Source organism: Orbicella faveolata, unplaced genomic scaffold (genome assembly GCF_042242905.1).
Source record: "Orbicella faveolata isolate gen_17 unplaced genomic scaffold, um_ofav_v1 contig_1, whole genome shotgun sequence".
Taxonomy (NCBI): domain Eukaryota; kingdom Metazoa; phylum Cnidaria; class Anthozoa; order Scleractinia; family Merulinidae; genus Orbicella; species Orbicella faveolata.
This window is the reverse complement of record NW_028301536.1, coordinates 35,176,599-35,198,962: the sequence shown is the minus strand read 5'-3', so window position 1 is coordinate 35,198,962 and position 22,364 is coordinate 35,176,599. Positions and strand designations below refer to the sequence as shown.

At 37.9% G+C, this 22,364-nt stretch overlaps 2 protein-coding genes across 2 annotated transcripts; one reads left to right on the top strand and one right to left on the bottom strand.

Annotated features, from left to right (window-relative positions):
- The first annotated feature begins 104 nt into the window (after positions 1-104).
- LOC110040860 (GSK3B-interacting protein-like) lies at positions 105-4,027 on the top strand. Its single transcript, XM_020746132.2, has 2 exons — positions 105-403; positions 2,730-4,027. Exons 1-2 carry the CDS (start codon positions 221-223, stop codon positions 2,943-2,945), a joined length of 399 nt encoding a protein of 132 aa, XP_020601791.2. The 5' UTR covers positions 105-220; the 3' UTR covers positions 2,946-4,027.
- Positions 4,028-7,387: 3,360 nt separating this feature from the next.
- Positions 7,388-21,960, bottom strand: LOC110040827 (sulfide:quinone oxidoreductase, mitochondrial-like). The gene is made up of 9 exons (XM_020746101.2): positions 21,648-21,960; positions 16,425-16,595; positions 16,125-16,178; positions 13,737-13,931; positions 12,693-12,914; positions 11,403-11,654; positions 10,870-10,980; positions 10,243-10,310; positions 7,388-8,690 (listed from the first exon to the last, which is right to left on the bottom strand). Exons 1-9 carry the CDS (start codon positions 21,894-21,896, stop codon positions 8,630-8,632), a joined length of 1,383 nt encoding a protein of 460 aa, XP_020601760.2. The 5' UTR covers positions 21,897-21,960; the 3' UTR covers positions 7,388-8,629.
- Between the last annotated feature and the right edge of the window lie 404 nt (positions 21,961-22,364).

The window sequence follows — 22,364 nt, the reverse complement described above, 5'->3', positions numbered from 1 at the left end:
AGACCCAATATGACGCGGGCTCAAGCAAACTTTAGCGCATGGCGGTTTAGATTAACTACTGCTGGCGCATTGTATTGCTGTTACAGAAGGGTCAGTCATTCCCAGATCTCTCAGATCTCTCCCGTTCGACGTCGTTTGTTGTTTATCTATTTTCCCACGGATCGTTTGCATGTGGTGAGTGTAGATGGAAGGTTGACCAAAGTTGCGTCGCTTTCTGAAAATGGAAGAAGAAGAAATTGACTTTAAAGTGGAAGCGGGATTAGTGATAGAAGACATTGGATTTACGGTAGAATCGATTAGCATTTCCAAGAATCTTCCTTCTTCGCGCGAGTGCGTCTATCTCAATGTGTTGACGAAAGAGCGTAAAAGTCTTTGCGTAGAACTTAGCGTCCTTGGATTTCGGGTGAGTCCAGCTGTTTTACTTTATTGTTGTGCTTATCTATTTGAAGTGCCTAGCTAATTATCTATTTAGCGCTGAAGATGTGGATGTGATCGAAAAAATCACTGACAAATCATTCCTCAGTACGTAACATGGACGACAAGTAATTAAGGTACACTGTAATTCCTCTGAAATAAAAGTGACAATATATTTTTGTTCAAATTTTGTCCACTGAATATTTGTCATATGATAACTTCAATTTTGAAATAAAAAAGGGGGGTGCCCATGCTCATTAAGGAGCAGTGCCATTTGCCATTTTGGCATTATTTAATGCTTATTATGAGAACGCATTCGCAATTCCCAGTAATTGTAAAATCTTTGTGAACCCAGACTCATAAGAACACGCATTAAACTACAGTCAATACATTGTGTCGGACACAAATAAACATTTTAAGTTTGATTCAGGCAGAAAGCTAAATTCTTGATTAAAAATTTGAACCAAATTTCTTGACGTGGTTGCCGACTGCAAAATAGAAAAGACCACAGTGTATCTGCTATTTTTCTTATTTATTCAATTTTCAGCAATAGAAATTATTTCAGTCTTTTCTCAAGCAAAGCTTATGATTAGTTGATTACAATGACTGGAAAAAAAATTGGGGTGCCCGTGCTCATTGGTGAGCTAGAGCCATTTTTCAGCTGACAGAGCTCAATACCAAGGCAAATCCGTTATGTTTTCAATATGCACGTGCACAAGCGCACGCTAATGACGCCATAAATTATGCGCAGTAAGGATGCGCAATGCAAATGTGAAGAATGACCTTAATTCGACCCGTCAAACTATTATGGAAAGTTAACTCTGTCCGGCAGCCTGGAGATTTCCAAATGTCAGTGCATATTGATATGCAGTTTGGACAAACAGTCAAATACAAGCAACTCAAAAAATTTGCACAAAAATATATGCACCTTACTTACTCTGTTCAATCTGCTTGTCCTTTCATCAGACCACACATTAAAAATAAAAAGTATTTTTGTATTGCCATTTGTTTTATGTTTGACTAGCAGTGCAAGACCACCTGTTAAGCAGGCTATAAACATTCATATAAGGATGGGCTGAGAGTCCTGGTGGGGATTTTCATATAAAAAGGACCGGGATGCCTGTCGGAAATTTCCAAAATAAAACCCTAAGAGGTACAACTGTGTACCAAGATCCTGTTTTGTGAGTGTGGCCTGAAATTTGTTCCCCCATAAGAGGTACCAATTCTAAAACAGCACCATACCTACTGTCACATTTTTTTTCCTTGGCGGGGAAGGGGGGGGGGGGGGGGGATAAAAAAGGTACCACACAAAAGGCACCACAAATTCTCCCACTGTGGACCTTTTGAGACTGAAAACCCTAAGAGGTATGAAAACTGTATTTGTAACCCCTATAATGTATGATGAGCACCCCAGCTTCCTTATTATATAGGAGTCCCCCACAGGGTCAAAATATTTAGCCACCTGCCAACAAAAATCGCATCTACTTCATCGCTCTGCTGGGCTATCTTTCTGATAATTTCTGTGGTAAAAGCCGGCAAAAATCAGCCACCCAGTCCAGTAGAAAATAAAGCTGCCTACTTTAAAAGGTTGTAACAACCCTGTAAGGGATGCTAACTGCTACATTACAGTACTTTAATGCAACTTAGGCTAGGCTTACACAGATTGATTTTGCCATAATTTACAAACGAGTGGACAAATCTGAAATGAAAACTCCCTGGTTTGGTCGTGTCTCTGGAGATTTTGAACCCAAATTTAAATCTGAAAACTTTTGAATCCGGAGAGTTTTGTTGTGTAAAAGACTTGAAAGAACCAATCTGGATATTTTTCTGATGCAAACAATGTTGGCATTGGCCACATGTTTTTTGAGATGGCAATGATGGCATGACCAAAGACCCCAACATGATGGACAACTATACTATGGTCAGTGAGTGGAAAAGAAATTTCAGAATGTCTCACTGTGCCTTTATGGAACTTTGTGAAGATCTTTGCTGTACAAACAAAGATCAAAGACTGAGGGTTTAGAGTAATATACACAGGTCTCTTTTTCTGGTAACAGACATACTTAGAAATCCTTGTCTGGCTACACCTTACAGACTGCAACAGCTACTAATTACGACAACCTCCTTTTCTTTTAACTCCTTCTTGGTTATTTAGACTACTAACTTAAGGTTTAAATAAAGATGTTGTTATTACTGTAGTAGTTACAGAAAATAAAGATGTTGTTGTTGTTACAAAACCATGTACTAAATTTCATTCAGCACAACTCACTCAATACTGCAGGCTCTAATTTAAATTCACTTTTATATTATTCAAGGTTGTTGGAGATCAGTTTGATGAAAACCAAAAAGGCATAGAGTCCAAATATTATGAAACAATGTATGCCTTGCTAGACACAGTAAGTCCTGGATACAGTCAGTCATTTGGCGAGGCAATGGTACAGAAACTAGCTTCACTGCCAGGAAATGTTAGTGAAGAACCCTCAGAGATGCCTGACAAAGATGCTGATAAAACTCACCCAGTCTCATCTTGACAGCAATCATCAGACAATATTCCTACTACTATTATCTAAGTACATGATTTTTTTGTATTGTGAGCTTTAGTTGGTGATTAAATGTAATAATGATGCAATGTTTTAAATGACATTTTCTTATTTTTATAGTCTTGAACTTGGGAAGGAAGGTTTTGTCTCTCAATGCAGTGTTTTCTTATTGTATTGTTATTTATAAATATTATGATCTAATTATTAAGGTGTATTATTTATTGTAACGAGTTTGAGGATTTATTTGAGGTGAAATTTTCTTAAGAAAAAGAGAGGGCATTAAAGGCCTTCTGAACAGATGATTTACCGAAACAACATGTTGGTGCACCTGGGAAGTGTGGCATATGACTGTATCTACTGGCTTGCATGACTAGTGTTGTGGTAATAATAATAGAATACATAATGCCTCAAAATAATATTAAATTTTTTTATCCAATGTCATTTTCAGTCTCAGACAACTTTAAAAAAGTGTAAAAAAAAGTATTTTTAAGAATGTTTTGTCTTAAATAGTTTTAAGCCAATACATGAATTGCACAATAATTGGTGCAACTTGAAAGAAAATAACCAAAAAACTTTCAAGTTCTTCATCAGCTGATCATGATGAGATCAGGTCCTAACAAGTAATTCTGCTGTCTTCTTCAATGTTAATCAACAAATTCTCCTTCCTGTATGGTCCGTTATATTTTTGGTGTGCACTTTCTGCAAACAAATTTCAGAGATTCCCAGTTTTTAACTTTTTACGCTATTGAAGTTTTTGTATATTAGGTACTTTGTTATTTAAATATTTTTCCATGCATCTGTTATGAAAATTATGCACATAACCATTATGTAGACAGAAGGCTGTGTAAGTAGCATTTTATAAATTACAGTGCTGTATTTGACATAATTTTTGTTTGTTAGTCTGTTGGTTCTTAATTGTTAGCTTGTATTAAATACACAGTTAATACATATTTAAAGAGAATTCTGTATAAAAAATGTTGGAAACAGAATAGTTTACTATTTTCATTACTTTAACATATAAAATGTGTGTAACTGCCCTTTATAGTGTTAATAAAGAATTGAACTGAATTCAATATTGCATCAGTATTTCTAATATTTCACTACTTCCAATCACTTTGCATCGAGCTAGTAACTCAGATACTTGACATAGAAAGATGTAATAGTACCTTGACTCCCGTGCCGGCCGTGGCGAGCAATGGCCTTTGTTCCACTTCTGACGTCATCATCTCTGACCAAAATTGGTATCATCTATACTCAACTTCTGCAGGAGAAAAAGATCTGTCCAATGATACCCAGATCAGAGTGATCGACTCCATGGAGCCTGAAATATGCACGAAAATGCTCAGAAATTTGAGTGAAAAACTCAGAGCAAAATTTCCTACGGCTACTCCATGGTAAAAATTGCCCGTAAAAAGATAAGAAAAGGAGAAAAAGAAAAGGCGAAAAAATAATTAAAAGGAAACGAAAAGCCTAAAGTTTCTCGTTCAAAAACGTCGTCGTCGAGTAATTTCAAAATTACTCCCTGAATTGTACGACACGAGGTCCAATTACTAATTAATCGTATCTATAACAAATTTCGGAATTAAAAATGTCTTTTGAGAACTTCTTTTTAACGGGAGGTTAAAACAAAAGAAAATTTTGAACTTTCCGGTCTAATAGTGGTCGCAGTCGCTTACAAGAGGTTCCAAATATGGTGATTTGACTTGGAAACTTTTAGTATTTTGGAGAATCGGACTGATCGCTTACGAGAAGTGGTCGCTTTCAAGAGGTTCCAAATATAATGATTTGGCTTGGAAACTTTTAGTATTTCGGAGAACTAGTCGCTGAGGAGAGGTGGTCGCTTACAAGAGGTTCCAAATATAGTGATTTGACTTAGAAACTTTTGGTATTTTGGAAAGCTGGTCGCTTACAAGAGGTGGTCGCTACGTACCGGAGGTTTGACTGTACCAGGCATTTTGAGAGGATGAAGGGTGAGAGAGTTAGTCCCCCGCATAAGAATACATTGGTCATCTTGAGTTATTTTTAGATCCTTCCTAGCGTCAAACATTGCTTACGTGGAGGACAGCCCAAGCGGCTTTACACGCATTTTTGTTTCCTCAAAGACATCATCAATGCCACCACGCGCGTGGTAGCAGTATCCACGGACGAATTATATCTAAAAATAACTTGAGTGATTACCCTGAGAATAATGCCTACAAGCAGAATAAGTCTTCTTACTCTTCATTCTCTCTTGCTAGTCAGTCCCACCCTTTAGAAACGGCAGTGGTCACAACTACTTTATCTATCTAACGGAAACTGCAATTCCAGCTGGTCAGTTGAGCCACTTTGCCCTACAATAGCTACATGTTACCGTATTGCTTTTCTTGAAAATTGGAAATAGGAAATAAATATGGAGATGATCCCATGGTTTTTTTTTTAACTTCGGTGGACGATCAGTATGTTTTCGCATCAAAGCCCGATTTCAATCGTTGTACCAGGGAATAAAGAATTTCTACGATCTGTTTTGCCATATTTCATCAAGCCTGGTTTTCACTAGCGACGCAAGCACAAGCGCAAGCACAAGCGCAAGCAATAGGGATGACCCAAGTGAAAACGAAATTCGACGCAAACACAAGCACAAGCAAAATTATCCGAAACTTCCGCCATTTAGTTAAACTGTTTAGGCGTGAGGTAATCTAGATCCAGTGTTTTCATGGGCCAAACTTAACCACGTGTGGTAAATATCCTTGTGTTTGTGCTTGCGTAGCTTGTGAAAACCAGGCTTTAGAGAGCTTAAGCAAACCACGACGGCAACGAGAACGCCACCAAACTAAAAGGTTTAATGAGCAGAACAATAGGTGTGCACGTACGTTACAAATCTTTGTACATTTCATTGCCGTCCTTTGTAAACAACGTGAAATGACAAAATTCCGCGTATTTCGGAGAACGCGGCTAATTTTTCGTATTTTCATTTGGTATTGAACGATGGCATTGTATCTTCAGCTCGAGCAAGTCCCGAGACCGGGCCAATAGGCGCACTGAACAGATCCAGATAACTGCAAAAATTCGAAGGTGAAATATAACTTTCTTATTTTACTAGGCGTTGTCCTCGGGGTTGCCTTCGTCGTTGCTTCTTGGATGTACAAGCCAATAAAAGCGAGCTAAACAAATCTTAAAAAATATATATGATTATGATATAAATCGCTCTTCAAGAGTGGAGTGAAGACAAGTCAAAGAGAGGACAAGACTTTGAGCCTGGTTTTCACTAGCGACGCAAGCGCAAGTACAATAATTCTTATTTCACCGTCAAAACGGCCTTGACGCAGGCATAAGCACAAGCGCAAGCACAAGCACAAGGCTCAAAATTTTTCCTTTTTTACTGTGCTGCGCTTATGCTTGCGTTTGCGCTGCAACAAGTAAAAAGGTAACCCTCTTGAGTTATTTTGATCCCTCCTAGATCCCAGCGTCAAACATTGCTCACGTGGAAGACTGCCCAAGCGGCTTTACACGCATTTTCTTCCTCCAAGAGATCATCATTGCTACGCGCGTAGTAACATTATCCACGGACGAATTATATCTAAAAGTAACTAGAGGGGAGATTACCCAGAAAGAGAGGCCCATAAGGAGAATAAGTCTTCTTACTCTTCATTCTCTCTTGCTAGTCAGTCCCACCCTTTAGAAACAGCACTGGTCACAACTACCTTATATCCATCTAACGGAAACTGGAATTCCAGCTGGTCTGTTGAGCCACTTTGCCCTACAATAGCTATGCTACTGTATAGGTTTTCTTGAAAATCGGGGACAGGAAATAAATATGAAGAGGATCCCATGTTTTTTGAATTTCGGTGGACGATCAGCGTGTTTTCGCATCAAAGCCCAATTTCAGTCGTGGCACCAGGAAATGAAGAAATTCTACGACCACTTTTGCCATATGTATATCATTAGAGAGCTTAAGAAAACCACGACGGCAACGGCAACGAGAACGTCACCAAACAAAAGGTTTAATGAGCAGAACAATGGCTGTGCACGTGCGTTATAGATCTTTATACATGTCTTTGTCGTCCTCTGCAAACAACGTAAAATGACTTTGGAGGACGCGAACGACGGGGGCTAATTTTCGTATTTTTATTTGGAATTGAACGTTGGCGTTGCATCTTTAGCTTGAGCAAGTCCCCAGACCAATAGGCCCACTGAACAGATCTTTATAATTGCGAAATTCGAAGGTAAAATATAATTTTTTTTTTTCAAGGCGTTGTCCTCGGGGTTTCCTTCGTCGTTGCTTTGGCTCCGTATCAAAGCCCAATTTTAATCGTAACATCACGGAAAAAGAATTCCCAGACCTGTTTGGCCATATTCCATTCCTAATCAAAGCTCGATTTGAATCGTTGCATCAGGAACAAAAACATACGGATCATTCTAGGAAGACCTTTTCTACGAAACAACAAATACACAAATTCGTAGCTGTTAGTGTTTATTTGATTTCTGTGCAAACCATCCTCTCTATGCTGAACTAATACGTACATCCTAAATTCAATTTTAATGAAATTCTACTTACATTTAGGGTTGCTAGAAACTGAGTAGCTTACGAATCAACCGTGAGTGAAAGCTTTTAATTGTATACTACAGTAATTGCTACACTACCGTTCAAGCTGCACTGTGCTGTAGGATGAAGGATATCAGAGTTCACTCCCCGTACAAGCCTTACTCCTTACGTAACCCCTCCCAAGTTTATTTCATTGTTTTCAGATCACTACCGGTTTGGAAATCCCAGGAACGTCTTAGAAATAGACAATCCTGTGACGCGAATTTTACTCACGCGGACAGCTGCTTTACACCCAATTCCATCCTACACGAAAACATCCATGCAATGCGCAAGTAACATCCGCGGGAGAACTGGGAACCGTTTCTAAACAAAATTCGAGAAGGAATACCCAAGGCATAAGGCTTATATAGCGATTAACTCTCTTGGCCTCTCGTTCCCTCTAGCTTCTTGACGTAAAGCATTTATTTAATGATTTTCACCCTCCAGAGCGTTTTCATATCGTTTACCATGCCCTATTCAACATTATGTAGTTTTGGTCTCTTCCTATTTTTCATACCGTGCAATAAAATATAATCTCTGAATACTTGTCTGCTTGGTTGCTTTTAGTTAACTTTCGTTTCAGTTTTGTGTCAGTCATTGTGAAACTGACCTGTCAGAAGATGGAGACTCCTGACTGTATGAAAATCACAATAAATAGTAATAAGATGACACTTGCTATTTAGAAAAATAAATTCAGATGAATGAAACAACATACGGTATTCATATATAAATTTAGCCAAGCCTAAAAGCGGAGAGCTCTCCCATTACTACAAATAATCTACTTGACACAATAACCTTCAAAGAGAAGTGTTTGCGATGCTTTTGATGGATGGTAAAGATTTAACAAGATTTCTCATAAAGATTACTTTTCATATATAAAATTTCAGTGCTCACAGTTTTATACTTATATTACTTTTTTGATTACGTTCAATTTGAAATGACAACTCGCCTACCATCTTCCACTCATAAGTTTTCACTGTACTTTTGACTCAAGCAACTTAAACTAGTTTCACTTATTTGCATTTGCAAGACTTTAATGATGGCCCGAGGAAAGAGGTTGTTTCAATATTGAAACACTAACTAAGGTGTCATTGCATGGAGTGCAAGGAAAGCACTACTTCTTAAGCCCCAAATGAAGGGTCCTTCTCAGCGGCGACACACCTGGCCAAAGGCCCCTGAAAGGTAATATTAAAATCGTATAATTGTTACTACAAGCAAACTCCTTTAATTGAAACAATTAGGAACAAGATGGCAACAGCTCAGTTCTCACAACATTCTGCATTAAGACAAGTTTATTTTTTAAAATTCATCTTGTAAAGACCAACACCCACTTTGAGTGAGTGAAGTTTTGATCATCATTGTTGAACGCTTTACAGGAGTTTAGGAACAAGTAACCGCATCCACGCACGAGAAAAGCCTTAACATGACCTTCTGATGATTTCAAAAATGTGTTGCGTTTTTTCACATGACGCCACAGAAGCCATATTGGTGTCCCACTGGCACTCTGTTTTTCTCTCAAAACGACCCGGGGATTATGAGGCGAGACATTCCAGACTAGAAGGGATTGGGACGAGACATGGGCGCAGTACTAATCTCGCCCCAACTCTTTTTCGTCCATACCGCCCTTATGCGTTCGTGTTCAGGAGTTGCCGCTTTTCATGTGACGTCATCATTTTCCAAAATAAGAAATTACCAATCCTTCTGAAGGTTTAGTTTCATGAGACGTAAGGTCCTCTAATAACTTGACGTTTTGCAGCGTTTAAGCTCGACAGGGTTCCTCATTTTGAAATAGGGCACGTTTGAATTTCCAAGTTTGTGCGTTGTGTGGCATTGAAATGGCGGCCCGATAAGGTTCTCGAGTAGTCAAAAAGATGAGTTATTGCTCACGCTTTTGCTAATTAAACAGTTGTTGCCCTATAAAAATTGTTAATTTCAATGTTTTGGAGCTCTAGAGTAATAACTTTTCGTTTCAATGGCAAAACTCGATGACAGATGTTTCTGTTACTTTACGGCCGCCATGTTTGTGTCCCTCCGAGGGGCACAAACATGGCGACTTCATACAAAGCTCTATAAATTTGAGTGATACACTTCTCCGAATAACGGGAGAATGAAAACCTGCACAGACCTAAATCTTGGCGAGGTTGTTTATATATCAATCATCTTTTATATCCCAGCTTCTTGACTTAATTTATCGAATGGTTATGATTTTTATTTTTGATGGCGTGACACTGCAAACCAGCCATAAACACTTATCTGACCTTGGAGAGAGAAAAAAAACGGCTGCCAGCAGTCTACCCAAAACTATGAAACGGCGGCAATGTTGGTGTCCCAAACCAATCCAACTGTAAGGAGATGTAAACACTTCTCTTATAAATGTAAACAATTTCATTTGTTCCAATAAATTTGCATGGCTGCTGGCCACGCGTGTGAAAACGCCTTACTTGGTTGACTGCGTGGATATAACTGGGCTCGGTATAACTTAATTTTCATGAGTCAAGGGTAATGAATTCTTTTCAAAAAAACGCAAATACAGAAACAACAAAAACAGTCGTTTGGCTCGCAAGCCCTTCTTACACGTCCGCCACAGTTTAAGCCTCAATTTAATCCAAGGGAGGCATCGACCCTGCCTATCGTTTCCTCATTTTCAGTAGATACCAGCAATCAGGAAGCGGCTTTATAATAGAATTTTTTAACAGTTAAATTGCATTTGACCTCTCAATGACTCACCTGACCAATCCATTCCAGTAGACCTCAGGGAGAATATCTTTTTTCATGTAGTACATTGTGTAACGTTCCTGAAAGCAAACCAACAATAGAAAAACAAGAAATTCCTACATCTTTAAAACCAAGGCCACACTGTCTATTACTGCTTTTTAACAACTGTCTCAAGATGTTATCCACTGTAATAAATTGTGATTGGACTAAACCATCCCCACTCACACCATACAAACAACAAAAATTTGAACTGACAACAGCAAAATGGCGCAAACTCAACCATCACTTGGAATCCAGGATACAAGCTGTTGTTATGGCTACCTGACAAAAAACAAGAAGGCCTAGATCGAAATGAAATGTAAATAGCATCTCATTTTTAGGAAAACCAGGGGTTTCCAGTCTCTCAGTGCAATGAACAATGGTACAGAAGATAATAGAGAAAGGTTCAGACATTCCAAAATGCCACGCTCTGTTTCATGCAGATGACGTGATGCATGCGACAAGGAACTGACAAAAGGCATGGCAGTGGAAATAAACTCGCCCTTCTCAACAATCAAAACCTAATTTTCTCTTCTACAAGAAAAAACCATTTGGCAAGAAGGCGGCCTGCCAAACTGCAATTGCTTTATTTACACTGACCTTTCCTTGATCGAAAGGAAACGTTTCCAGGGGATTGCCATTGTAGTCAAATTCAGCAAGGATAAGTTTACCATAACCAGTGACAAGAGGGCACGAGGTGTACCCATCATACTAGACGGAAAAAAATCATATTCAAAATAAATTACATATTTATACATAAAAAGCATAATACTGAAATAAAATCAAAATGTATCTCAGGTGTCTGAGCTGAGTCACAAATACAGAGCCTGAAATGTGATTATCTATAAATGGTCTCCTTAGAGAAAAAGGATGTCATGCTACCCCCCTATCCTAGGTCCAGTTATTTTCGTCAATGGATTTCTTTAGACTGTTCATTTTGGTCACATTTTAGGATCACATGTCAGTAAGAACAAAAGGATAACGTACTGTCAGATTTAACAGTGACTTCATGGCAAGCGGCATCCCTCAGACTACCCCACCACTAAAATAATGCAGTTTCTACATTTTTCAGCTTCTTCCACTTTGCCCATCACCAACTGTGACATCAATTTAGGCTAAGCAGCAAATTTTACCTGAGCTGGCATGGGTCGACCATCTATCAGTGCAAACAGGTTTGCCTTGATTACACCAGTCTGACCGGCTACAGCAGCAGCTGTTTTTCCATTAGGCGAGTTGGAACAGTCACCAATGGCAAATATGTTGGGATACTTTTTATGTCTCATGGTGGTCTTCTCAACATCCACAAAACCATTTTGATCTGAGATAGGACTTCCAAGCAGGCAATCTGGTGGTCCCATAGGAGGCGTCACATGAATCATGTCATACTGAAACAAAAACCAGCATACTTCTAGTTTTTATTGTCAAGTGAGCTAAATTGTAAAAGATCAGGTCAAAGCAAACAAAGAGTGGACAACAGAACTTTATGAAATGAGGGTTGGAAGCTACAGAAGAGTACAGATGCATTGTAAGATTAAGAGTATTGCACAACATTGATTATTAAGGATTGCAAAGTGAGTTTTGACATATATACTTGTACGCTAGCTCACAAGAAAGGCCCTGAACATCTTTGCTAGCATAATGAACTGATTTTTTTGTGCGCTAATTACCCCACTTGTTCATTGGCTATATATTATACAAAGCTTTTTACAATTCATTATTGATTTATTAGGAAACATTTTCTGTGCACTAGCTGTGCTAAAAGCCAAACCAAGTGAAGTGTACCCCTCAAGATTACATTAATGAATTGATTATTAGCTAGTGAAGTGTTATGAATATGCTAGTTGTATCAAGAATGCAAAAGTGAATTGATTATTGGAAAATTGAACCCACTAGTCGTTCCAAGAATACAGCTAATGGGTTTAATGTTCAAAAAAATCAATTTAATATTGATTTTTGAAATGACTAGCGAGTTCAATATTCAAATAATCAACTCATTATTGCATTCTTGAAACGATTCGCAAGTTCAATATTCAAATAACCAATTCATTAATGTAATTTTGAGGGGTATGCTTCACTTGGTTTGACTGTAAAAATTCTCTTTGCTCACACCATCATTTTGACTGAGTTCACACTGGTTTTGCTTCTAAGGAGTTACATAGGTGCAGCTTTTAGCCCATGCTTTAATCTTGTCAGGGTGTTTTCTAACAACAAGCATGTAACTTAATTAAATCTAATTATACAAGGCTCGAAAAATGTGCTGTCCTGTTGTCCAGACAGGTAGATTTTCCTGCCAGGCAAGAGGCTTTTCAGTCTTACAAAGCAAAATTTTAGAGCTGCCTGTCCGAAGTCCAAGCTGGAATTCAAGTTTCTTTCGAGCCCTGTCAAACTATAGCATTTATATTGGGTACCCCAGCAAAACCTACCTGGTAAGTTTCTAGTAGCTTTTTCTCCAACTTTGAATCATCCAGCACTTCAAAGACTGCTTCCTTGCTGTCTGGTTTGATGGCAAACAAATTTCTCTTGAAGTTCAATTTGATCTCTCTTTCATTCACAATTTTTGATAAGGCATCAGCGTATTTCTTCACACCAAATATTTTATCCAGTGAAGTGTTAAACATTATATTTGCTTTGTTACGAACGTTGTTCTAAAAAGAAAGAAATTGCCATGCCTCAAAATACATGTAGATCCCATTTAGGCACATTATGTGTACTGGGACAGTAACAATTATTGATGAAAGCTAAAAGATAGAGAATGAACTCACACTGATTATGCTATGTACTGTGGAACATGGTTAATATGGACATCTATCGGGCATTCTTAGGTGCTAAGTGAATAAAGATCAATGACCATGAATTTAGATGGCGAATTTTTGGTGAATTTTACCCTTATTATAAGTGCTGTAGATGGGTGTCTGTATTAAAGGGGTTTGTTGGAATAATTGTTAATGACACATTTTATTGAAACAAAGGCTGCATTCACTCAGGCACCGCGCCCGAGCACCAAGTGTGCCAGACTGTTATAAAGCCTAAAAAATTTAAAGCAAATGGAATGATTTTCAATGTTTTAAATGCATGCATGTACATTACAATATATTGTCAACACAACATGATTTTTCATCCAAGTGCTTGACATACAAACTATAATTCACCTTGCTAACTCAGTACCTCTGTCATTAAGAGCTCATTGTCCAGAGCTAATTTACAGAGATCGAACTGTGCATAACTGGGAGGATTCACTATGAACTCTTACTTACAAGCAGTAGCTTCTTCAAATTGATTTTGTTAACCCAAAAACAGATTGATTTATACATTTACAGACTCAGTGGTATGCATGAATGCAAAACATGTTTGCAAAATTACTAACCAGGTTGAATAGTACACCTACTCAGGTATGCATATTTATGTTTGATTTTCATGGCACGCAGATGTCATTATCTCTGCTGGGCCAAACATTTTGTAAAACTTACCTGTCTAAAGTAATCTTCTGCCAAGTACATGATCTTTTGAGGAGCACCTAGGCACTTTATAGGTGTATTAGGGACAGTGAATATGGCATTCCCTCCCTGAAAGTTTTGTATAGCCTTCCATGTGTCATTCACTGTCAGGTGGGAGTAATTACAGCCAACACCAGGGGTCCCTAATGCTTCTTTTAGGCCATGAACCTATCACATTCAAAGAAAAGATAGATGTTCAGTAACAGCTTAAGGGATTTTGTCTCACTGGTCACATGTTGATGTGTGGGTATACACCTACACAAAGGACACAATTTTCAGAATACATGTATACATTTCAAGCTCAACTAACACATCTGAACATACAAGTCTGAAAAGTGTTATTTCTCAACAATATTGACAAAAAGAATGAGAAATTCTAAAGAGTAGCACCAATTAAGGTTACCGTATACCTTCAGGGGTGTCTCGCGTCCAAGCGATGTAGCGCGTCCGGTTTAAGCTGTAGATACCTTAGCCCCTATATCAAATTAAAGTTTATAGAGCTGGCTATCAAACCATACCAAAAATTTTGAAATAAAATGAATTGCCAATTTTTTCACGGTCACCAAATGCAAGCGTCCTAATCACCTTTTGGAAGCTACAAGTCAAAGCGAATTTTGTTTTTCGCCAATTTATTTTTTTCCTCGCTTTCAGGACAAAAAGCACTAAAAAAGCGTGTCTGCGTTTTTCCATATTCAATTGTAGTAAAAAGTTACAGAACATTTTCGAAATAGGATTAAAAAAATGTGAAGTGATCGTACAAAAATCGCTCTGGGAGAAAAAATATTTCGAAATAAACAATTCGCAGACACGTTTTTCTTTTTTATATGTTAATCTAGCTACTGTCCAAATTTGAGGGCAAACAAACAAATTCCGTTTGAGTTGTAACTCTTTAAAGTGTCTGCTTCAAGTGAAAAAATTTATCCGAGAAAACAGCGCTAAGAAAAATATCTTACTTCGCAAACAAACTCCACCCACAAACGCCTTCAACTGGGTTCTCAGATCACTGAGCCAATCAGCGCTTGGAAAATTTACTACCATTAACTCGCGGTGAAATTTACGCGTGAATCTGCAAAAAAACCTTGCGTTTCGCAATGCGCTCAAGGCGGAGAGATAATTTTTCTGCAGCTGGGTTTTTCTTGAAGCTGGTTTGGCAAAATGGGGAAGACGAAAAAGGATACGAACGTTAGAGTAGCTGGGCGACGAGAACAAACAAAAGAAAGCGCGGCAGAGCAAATGTGCATGGATAATATTACAATGGATCTCAATGAGTTGGACGATTCATCGGTATCGAACTCAACAAAAGAGTCACTGTAAACATCGCTGTTATCGCTGTCGAGTTCCCAAATTTTACACAACCTTTCTCTTCTCTTGACTCGATCTTTTTGCCCGCTTGATACGTCCGTAGCTTCATCCGCGAGGCCAACTTTCGCTTCTTCACTCATTGATGTATTTTTATTCATTCTTCGCTCTTTCGAACTGGTAAACGGACTTTTCCGTGGTCCATGTTTACTTATAACTTAATAGAATTACATCTAACACGAAAAATGCTTGGATTAACAATGCTGATTAACTGAGTAGCCAGCCAATTCGTGGTATCAATATCGGTAATATTCCCGCGAAAGTAGTCTCGGTTGATTGCATACACGTTATAGGGCTGTCAATCAAGAGGGAACTTTTACTTCCGGCCATAACGTAAAACATCCATTTCTCCGCCAATATTACGTTTTTTTCAATTTTGTTTTCAGAAATTAGAGATTACTCTTCGACCATTAGTTTGAACCAAAAATCCAAATTTGAAGAAAATTGCCGATCTGAAGGTATACTGTAACCTTAACCCCTTGAGTGCCAGACCACTGTGTAAGCTGTGTGCAACACCATTTTAAAATTCCGTAAGCTTTTTCACTTAAACTATGACTGTATCGACGTGTACATGTACACATTTTCTGAAACGTAGTGTCTCTTCAATGCGGTTACTTTCACATCACAGAAATGGGAAATTAATAGCAGTCTCTTGAAAGACCTCCTATGAATCTAAGGTACCGATAAAAGTTGTTTCCTCTGTGCCAAGAGTTTGACTTAAAATTGTGATGTGCTCAGTAAGTCACAAACATTATAGGCACCTAAGGAGCACAAATCATGATGTACTGATCATGAGATAGTACCATAAATACAGTAGGCACTCCAGGGGTTAAGTATCACTTTGCCAAAAATTAAAGTAGTTATGATAACTGTAATTTCTGACAGGAATAATGATTTGTGCCAAACGTCTTGTGTTCTTTCCTAAATTACAGATCATTCCAGGACCTGCAATTGTCTTGAGTTCATTTTCTAATACAAACACAATGTCATACAGTTGTGTACCATGTCAAATCTAAGCTGAAGTCCAACTGCAACAATTAGAAAGTCATACTTGATCTGAAATAAGAAAGGAAAATTGTAAATAACTTTAAACTTCTTGTGATCTAAATTTATGAACATATTTGCGAATTTATTTAGTATTCATGTTTCCAAAATATTTGAATTATGAATAATGATCATGATAAATGTGAGATACCAGACTTTCACTAACATTGGCAATTTTCTTGATGACATACATGTATTAATATGCCGAAAGAAGAGTTAATAAATAATTTCATATGCAAATGGAAAAAGATCAGTAACCTCATCTCCATTGGCTGTCAGAACAAGATTTTTCTCAGGATTGAATTCTGCAATACTGGTTTTATACCAGGTGCAGCCTCCTGGAATAAGACTGCCAGTTGGCCGCACAGATTCTTCAAGACGGTTGATTCCACCTCCAACTAAGGTCCATAGGGGCTGATAATAGTGATTCTGAGAAAAACATAATCACTTTCAATTGGCTTAATCGGAACTTTAACCTGGACTAAGCAATGAAATTGGGCCAGCTACGCATACAGTGTAAATTAAGATACTATTTAACAATTAGACCTTGAGGCGAAGCTAAATGGGCCATTGACCCGTGGCCCTTGAGGGCGAAGGGTCTAATTGTTTTAGTACCACCCAACTAGTCGGACAGAAAAGGTAAAAATAAAGTTAGCAAATGCAAGTTAAAGAAATATTTATTTGGGAATAAAACGAAAGAAAGCGTCATGCTCGATTGCACCAATTTCGCTACTCGAGGACTGTTACTAATAGTCCTCTAGTAGCGAAGCCAATTTGAATGCAGGATTTGCATTAGTCCACTAGTTGGGTGATACTAAAAACAGATAGACTGCAGATAGATTAATTGAAGGAGAGCACAAGAAGACTGAGCAGATGAAACCTAAATTGTAAACAGCAGACAACTGGAAAACAAAAGACCAGAGATGTAAGCCTCTGCCATACACTGCAATTTGTATGGGTAGCAGAAATAGACTATGAATTGGCCAAATTCAATTTACAGTTGAACTACTGGTTGTGACCAGTACTTCTCATAAGCGACCACCTCTTCCCAGACCACCTCTCCTAACCTCCCATAAGCGACCACTTGACAGATAATATACCAGAAATTGGCTAATAAGGTGTTGTAGTTAACATTATCGCATTCCTAGCTAGTACAAGAGACGGAAATTTCTCAATAGCAAGTACAGTATTTTTTCTTGAAATTTGACTTTTGACATCAATAAAATTTAAAACATGGGTCTCCGCAGTAACCAAATGATAATGAGGCGAAATTTTGACCCAATATAGTCTAAGCTCTTGTAAGCCACCAACTCCCATAAGCGACCACCGAGGCTTGACATTTTGGGTGTATGGGGCGCCGTTTGTAAATTTATTATTTAGACCGAATTTATGCCGTTTTCCCCTTATTTATAAATAATTGGAAATGCTACAAAATTTGTTTATAAATAAGACTCAAGAACTTGTCCGTTGATATGTAAATAATTATTTTAGGTACGTTCTGATTTATAAATAATCTTTTACCATAGAGTTATTATATATAAATAATAAACTAAACAACTTCAATTATTCATAAATCAGGTCATCTCTAAAATAGTTTTTTACATATCATAAAGTTTGTAAATCCCATTATTTATAAATAAATTACTTCGCCGGGAGTGTAAATTCATTATTTAGAAACAATAAATTTCACCTCACCGAGTGTAAATTTATTATTTATAAATAATGAACTTCACTGAGTGCGTAAATTCATTATTTAGAAATAATGAATTTCTCCTCGCCGAGTGTAAACTTATTATTTATAAAATTAATATGAACTTCATTGAGTGTGTAAATTCATTATTTAGAAATAATGAAGTTTCATCTTGCCAACTGTAAATTTATTATTTAGAAATAATGAATTAAACGTGTGTGTAAACTCGTTATTTAGAAACTCATTATTTAGAAATAATGAAGTTTCATCTCGTTGAGTGTAAATTTATTACTTAGAAATAATGAACTTCACTGAGTATGTGAATTCGTTATTTAGAAATAATGAAAGTATGAATGGCTGACCCAGCGTCTCTTGCCCGATCGATTTCAGAGGCTGTTTCTCGCGTTATAAGACAGTTAATGCTACCCTTGCTCAGGTAGGTATGTAGCCTGAAATTCAGCAGTGGCGGATCTAGGGGAGGTCCCCCCCCCCTTATTTTGGTTAATTGTGTTTAAGCGAGAATCACGCTTCAAATATCTATTACGTAGTTCTTATTCACTCAACAATTCGGCAGCTCACACTGCAACAGGAACAACGACAACGACAACAACTACTCAAAGGCCGAGGTAACGGGTAAATTTTAAGCCAAGAAATTGCTGCATGAAGAAAATGCAGAACTTTTAAAATCGGGAAATCGAATAATGTATTTATATGCTTAGATAATTTTTGTAGCCTGCGAACAGGCTCACATTGGAGCACAAATGCGCTCGGCGTAGCTGAGAGCGAGAAATCAACGGGCGAAGCTGCGAGAGGAGAAAGTCACTTCTTGGCGCCTCTTTCCCGCCGATCGCTACTCCTCTTCATCACTCGCGCGTTTGATTCAAACGTGAGTTTGCTCGCAGGTTAAATTCTTTGTGACCTTTGTGACCTTTGGACGGATAGCTGTGTGACACACTTTGTTTGGCTTGATCAAGTCACGGCTGGGCAAGTCTATTCCAGGCAAGTCCAAAGATCGTACACGTGGAAAGCTAAATTCATTTACGTTTAAACCATTATTGAATTTCAATAGAAATCAGACCTTTCACTTAACACGCCAAGCGATTTTTATTTTCTTCATGCAGCAGTTTCTTTTCTTAAAATTTACCTGTTACCTCGGCCTTTGAGTAGTTGTTCCTGTTGCAGTGTGAGCTGCTGAATTGCTGAGTGAATAAGAACTCCATAATAGATAGCTGAGGCAGGGGTGGGGGGGGGGGGGGAGAACGGGCTCCCCGGGCCCCTCCCCCAGATCCGCAAGTGCTGAATTTCAGGCTACATACCGCCGCCGTTACCTACTTGAGCAAGGGTAGCATTAACTGTCTCACTTATAGCGTGAGAAACAGCCTCCGAAATTGATCAGGCAAGAGACGCTGGGTCAGCCATTCATACTTTCATTATTTCTAAATAATGAATTTACATACTCAGTGGTTCATTATTTCTAAGTAACAAATTTACACTCGGCGAGATGAAACTTCATTATTTCTGAATAATGAATTTACACACTCAATGAAGTTCGTTATTTATAAATAATAAATTAACACTTGGCGAGGAGAAATTCATTATTTCAAAATAATGGATTTACACACTCAGTGAAGTTCATTATTTATAAATAATAAATTTACACTCGGCGAGGTGAAATTTATTATTTCTAAATAATGAATTTACACTCCCGGCGAAGTAATTTATTTATAAATAATGGGATTAACAAACTTTATGATATGTAAATAACTACTTTAGAGATGACCTGATATATAAATAATTGAAGTTGTTTAGTTTATTATTTATATATAATAACTCTATGGTAAAAGATTATTTATAAATCAGGACGTACCTAAAATAATTATATACATATCAACGGACAAGTTCTTGTGTCTTATTTATAAACAAATTTTGTGGCATTTCCAATTATTTATAAATAAGGGGAAAACGGCATAAATTCGGTCTAAATAATAAATTTACAAACGGCGCCCCATATGGGTGGTCACTTACAGGACGTTCAACTGTATTTAACTGATTTTTCCCTTTGCTCCAAACCTATAACACCCCCTCCTTGTGAATTCCCTTTCTATCATAACAGTTCTTCTCCCCTTGTCAGTACTAGTCATAGACAGTGTAGCCAAGGGGGGGGGGGGCAGCTGAGGGGGGGCTTTAACCCCTCCCAATTTCAAGCAAAAAAAATATAAAATAATAATTTCATAAATATCTCCAGACCCCCTACAAGTTAGCACCTCTGGCGCTCGCTTGTAAGCCCCAATTCAAAATATGTTCTGCCATCCCTGCTAGTAGCAACTAGCAGTAGAAGCAGCAGCAGCAACAGTAATAATAGTCATCATCATCATCATAATTCATTTTTATAGCACTAGTTATTAGCGGTGGCATTAGCAGCAGTGGCAGATTTAGGGGAGAGGCTCAGGGGCCTACCCCCCCTTATTTTGGGTGAAAAAAGAAGAAATAATTGAAGGAAGAAAAGCCGGCAGGGCAAGTAAAACAACCCCCCCCCCCCCTTAGCTCAAAGTCTGGATCTGCCACTGAGCAGTAGCAGTGACTCAGTAGCTAATTAGCTGATAGATGAGTAGCAGTAGCAATAGCAGCAGATGAGGTATCTGGTTCGTAATGAATGATATCAATTTGCATTCCATCGAGTGAAACTTATAATGTTTATAAATATTAGGGTGCTGAGACTGCACAGTACAGACTGGAACTCATCTTTAAGCTTAAAATTAACAAGTTATGCTGTTGCTATGGTAACCTATTCCGTCATAAAAAATTACCATAAATTCCTATTGGTTGTCTGGTACTGTACAATTGATTTATCAAAGAAGTGCAAAAACACTAAAACCGGTTGTGAATCACCAAATTAAACTCTATTATGCAGAACTAAAAATTTACTGAGGTAAGCTTACCCATCTACGACGCTTACTGCATGCAATTAGGCTTATATACGATAAAAGCTCAACAAAACACCAGGTTACGCAATTGGCTTCTATAATTACTCCAATGATCATTACTCCAATGATCGAATATCTTGGTTGGGACTCCCTTGAAGATCGTCGACTCCTCTTTCAAACTACTATGTTCTACAAAATCTTAATGGGACATGTTGGTATTAGCTTTCCTCCTGAAGTCCACGAAATAACAAGGGCCACCAGATTACTGAACAGTCGTCCTTTCCAACAAATCCGTGTATCAAATGATGTCTATAAGTTTTCCTTTTATCCAAGGACAATAGTAGCATGGAACAATTTACCTATTTACGAAGATGTTGATATAAATAATTTTAAGACTATTGCTCTTGCAGCCATTAAATCTTTTGTATAGTGTATATCCAGACGTCCTAACTTGTCTCGACGAGATTATACTTAATCTATTTTATCTTATCTTTTACTAACTTATAATTTTTACTGTATATATACATATTGTAATTATTTATTACGTGCTTTTATTATGTTATTTTAAACTCCTAGTATAGTTCCACTGTTTAAGGATTATACTTATTAAAGATTAAAGATTAAAGCTAAATTCGAATCACACGTGTACTGGTCAACAGAAGCATGATCAATAAGCTTTCAATTGGGTAAACCTACAAGTAGCATGAACTTTCGCACGTATCTAGCAGGGGGTAAGTCTGAAAAGTAATCGAACAATATACTTAATTTTACCCCTTCAAAATTAAGAATACATGAAAGGAAATTTCAACTCAAAACTAAAATGCTAAGATCCAGATTTCTACAACAAATGCGGGTCGACTAGTTTACCTCAGATGGTTCAATAATGGCCGTAGATTTAGGAAATTTCCGGCAGAGAGTGGATCCAATCGACAGTCCCCCAGAACCACCACCAGCCACAACGAATTGATAGTGCTTGGTCTGCCTTCGAATCGAAGTGCTGAAGCCCCTGGCACCGAATCTGTAAAGGCCATGAGAATATCTCCGTAACAGCATCTCTCTGTTGAAACACCCTGCAGCACAAATGATACTGCGTCTAGTCCTGCCAAGAGTCGCCATACAGTGTAGGTCCGTTCCGTCCGAAAAGTGACCTATTTAGCTGTCTGGCCGGAAAAGTCTGTGTTAGGTCACGTGACGTCGTATACGTTCTGAAACCACAGGTTCCCCAGGCACTAGCTATGAGATGGCGTGGGGTTTTACGACCGTTCTTAGGAAGTAAAAATATAGTGTTAAGTTTTCATTGAAAATACCTTACCTTACTTTCATAGTGTATCGCTTGTTGTCTGACTGCTTACTTTGCTGAAACGAGGCCATTTTAGCGTGTGATCTAATTGGCCTGGGTTACAAAAACAATGTTCTCTTTTCACCAAAGTATATGTAAGCAGTAAGACAACAAACGTTGCACTTTGGAAATAGAGAGAGGTATCTTTATTGAGAACCTTCAGTTATTTTAATTTCTAAGAGCGGTCGTAAATATTCCCAAACAATGCAAACTCTTCTTTTTGATTCATAGCATAGCTGGAGCTT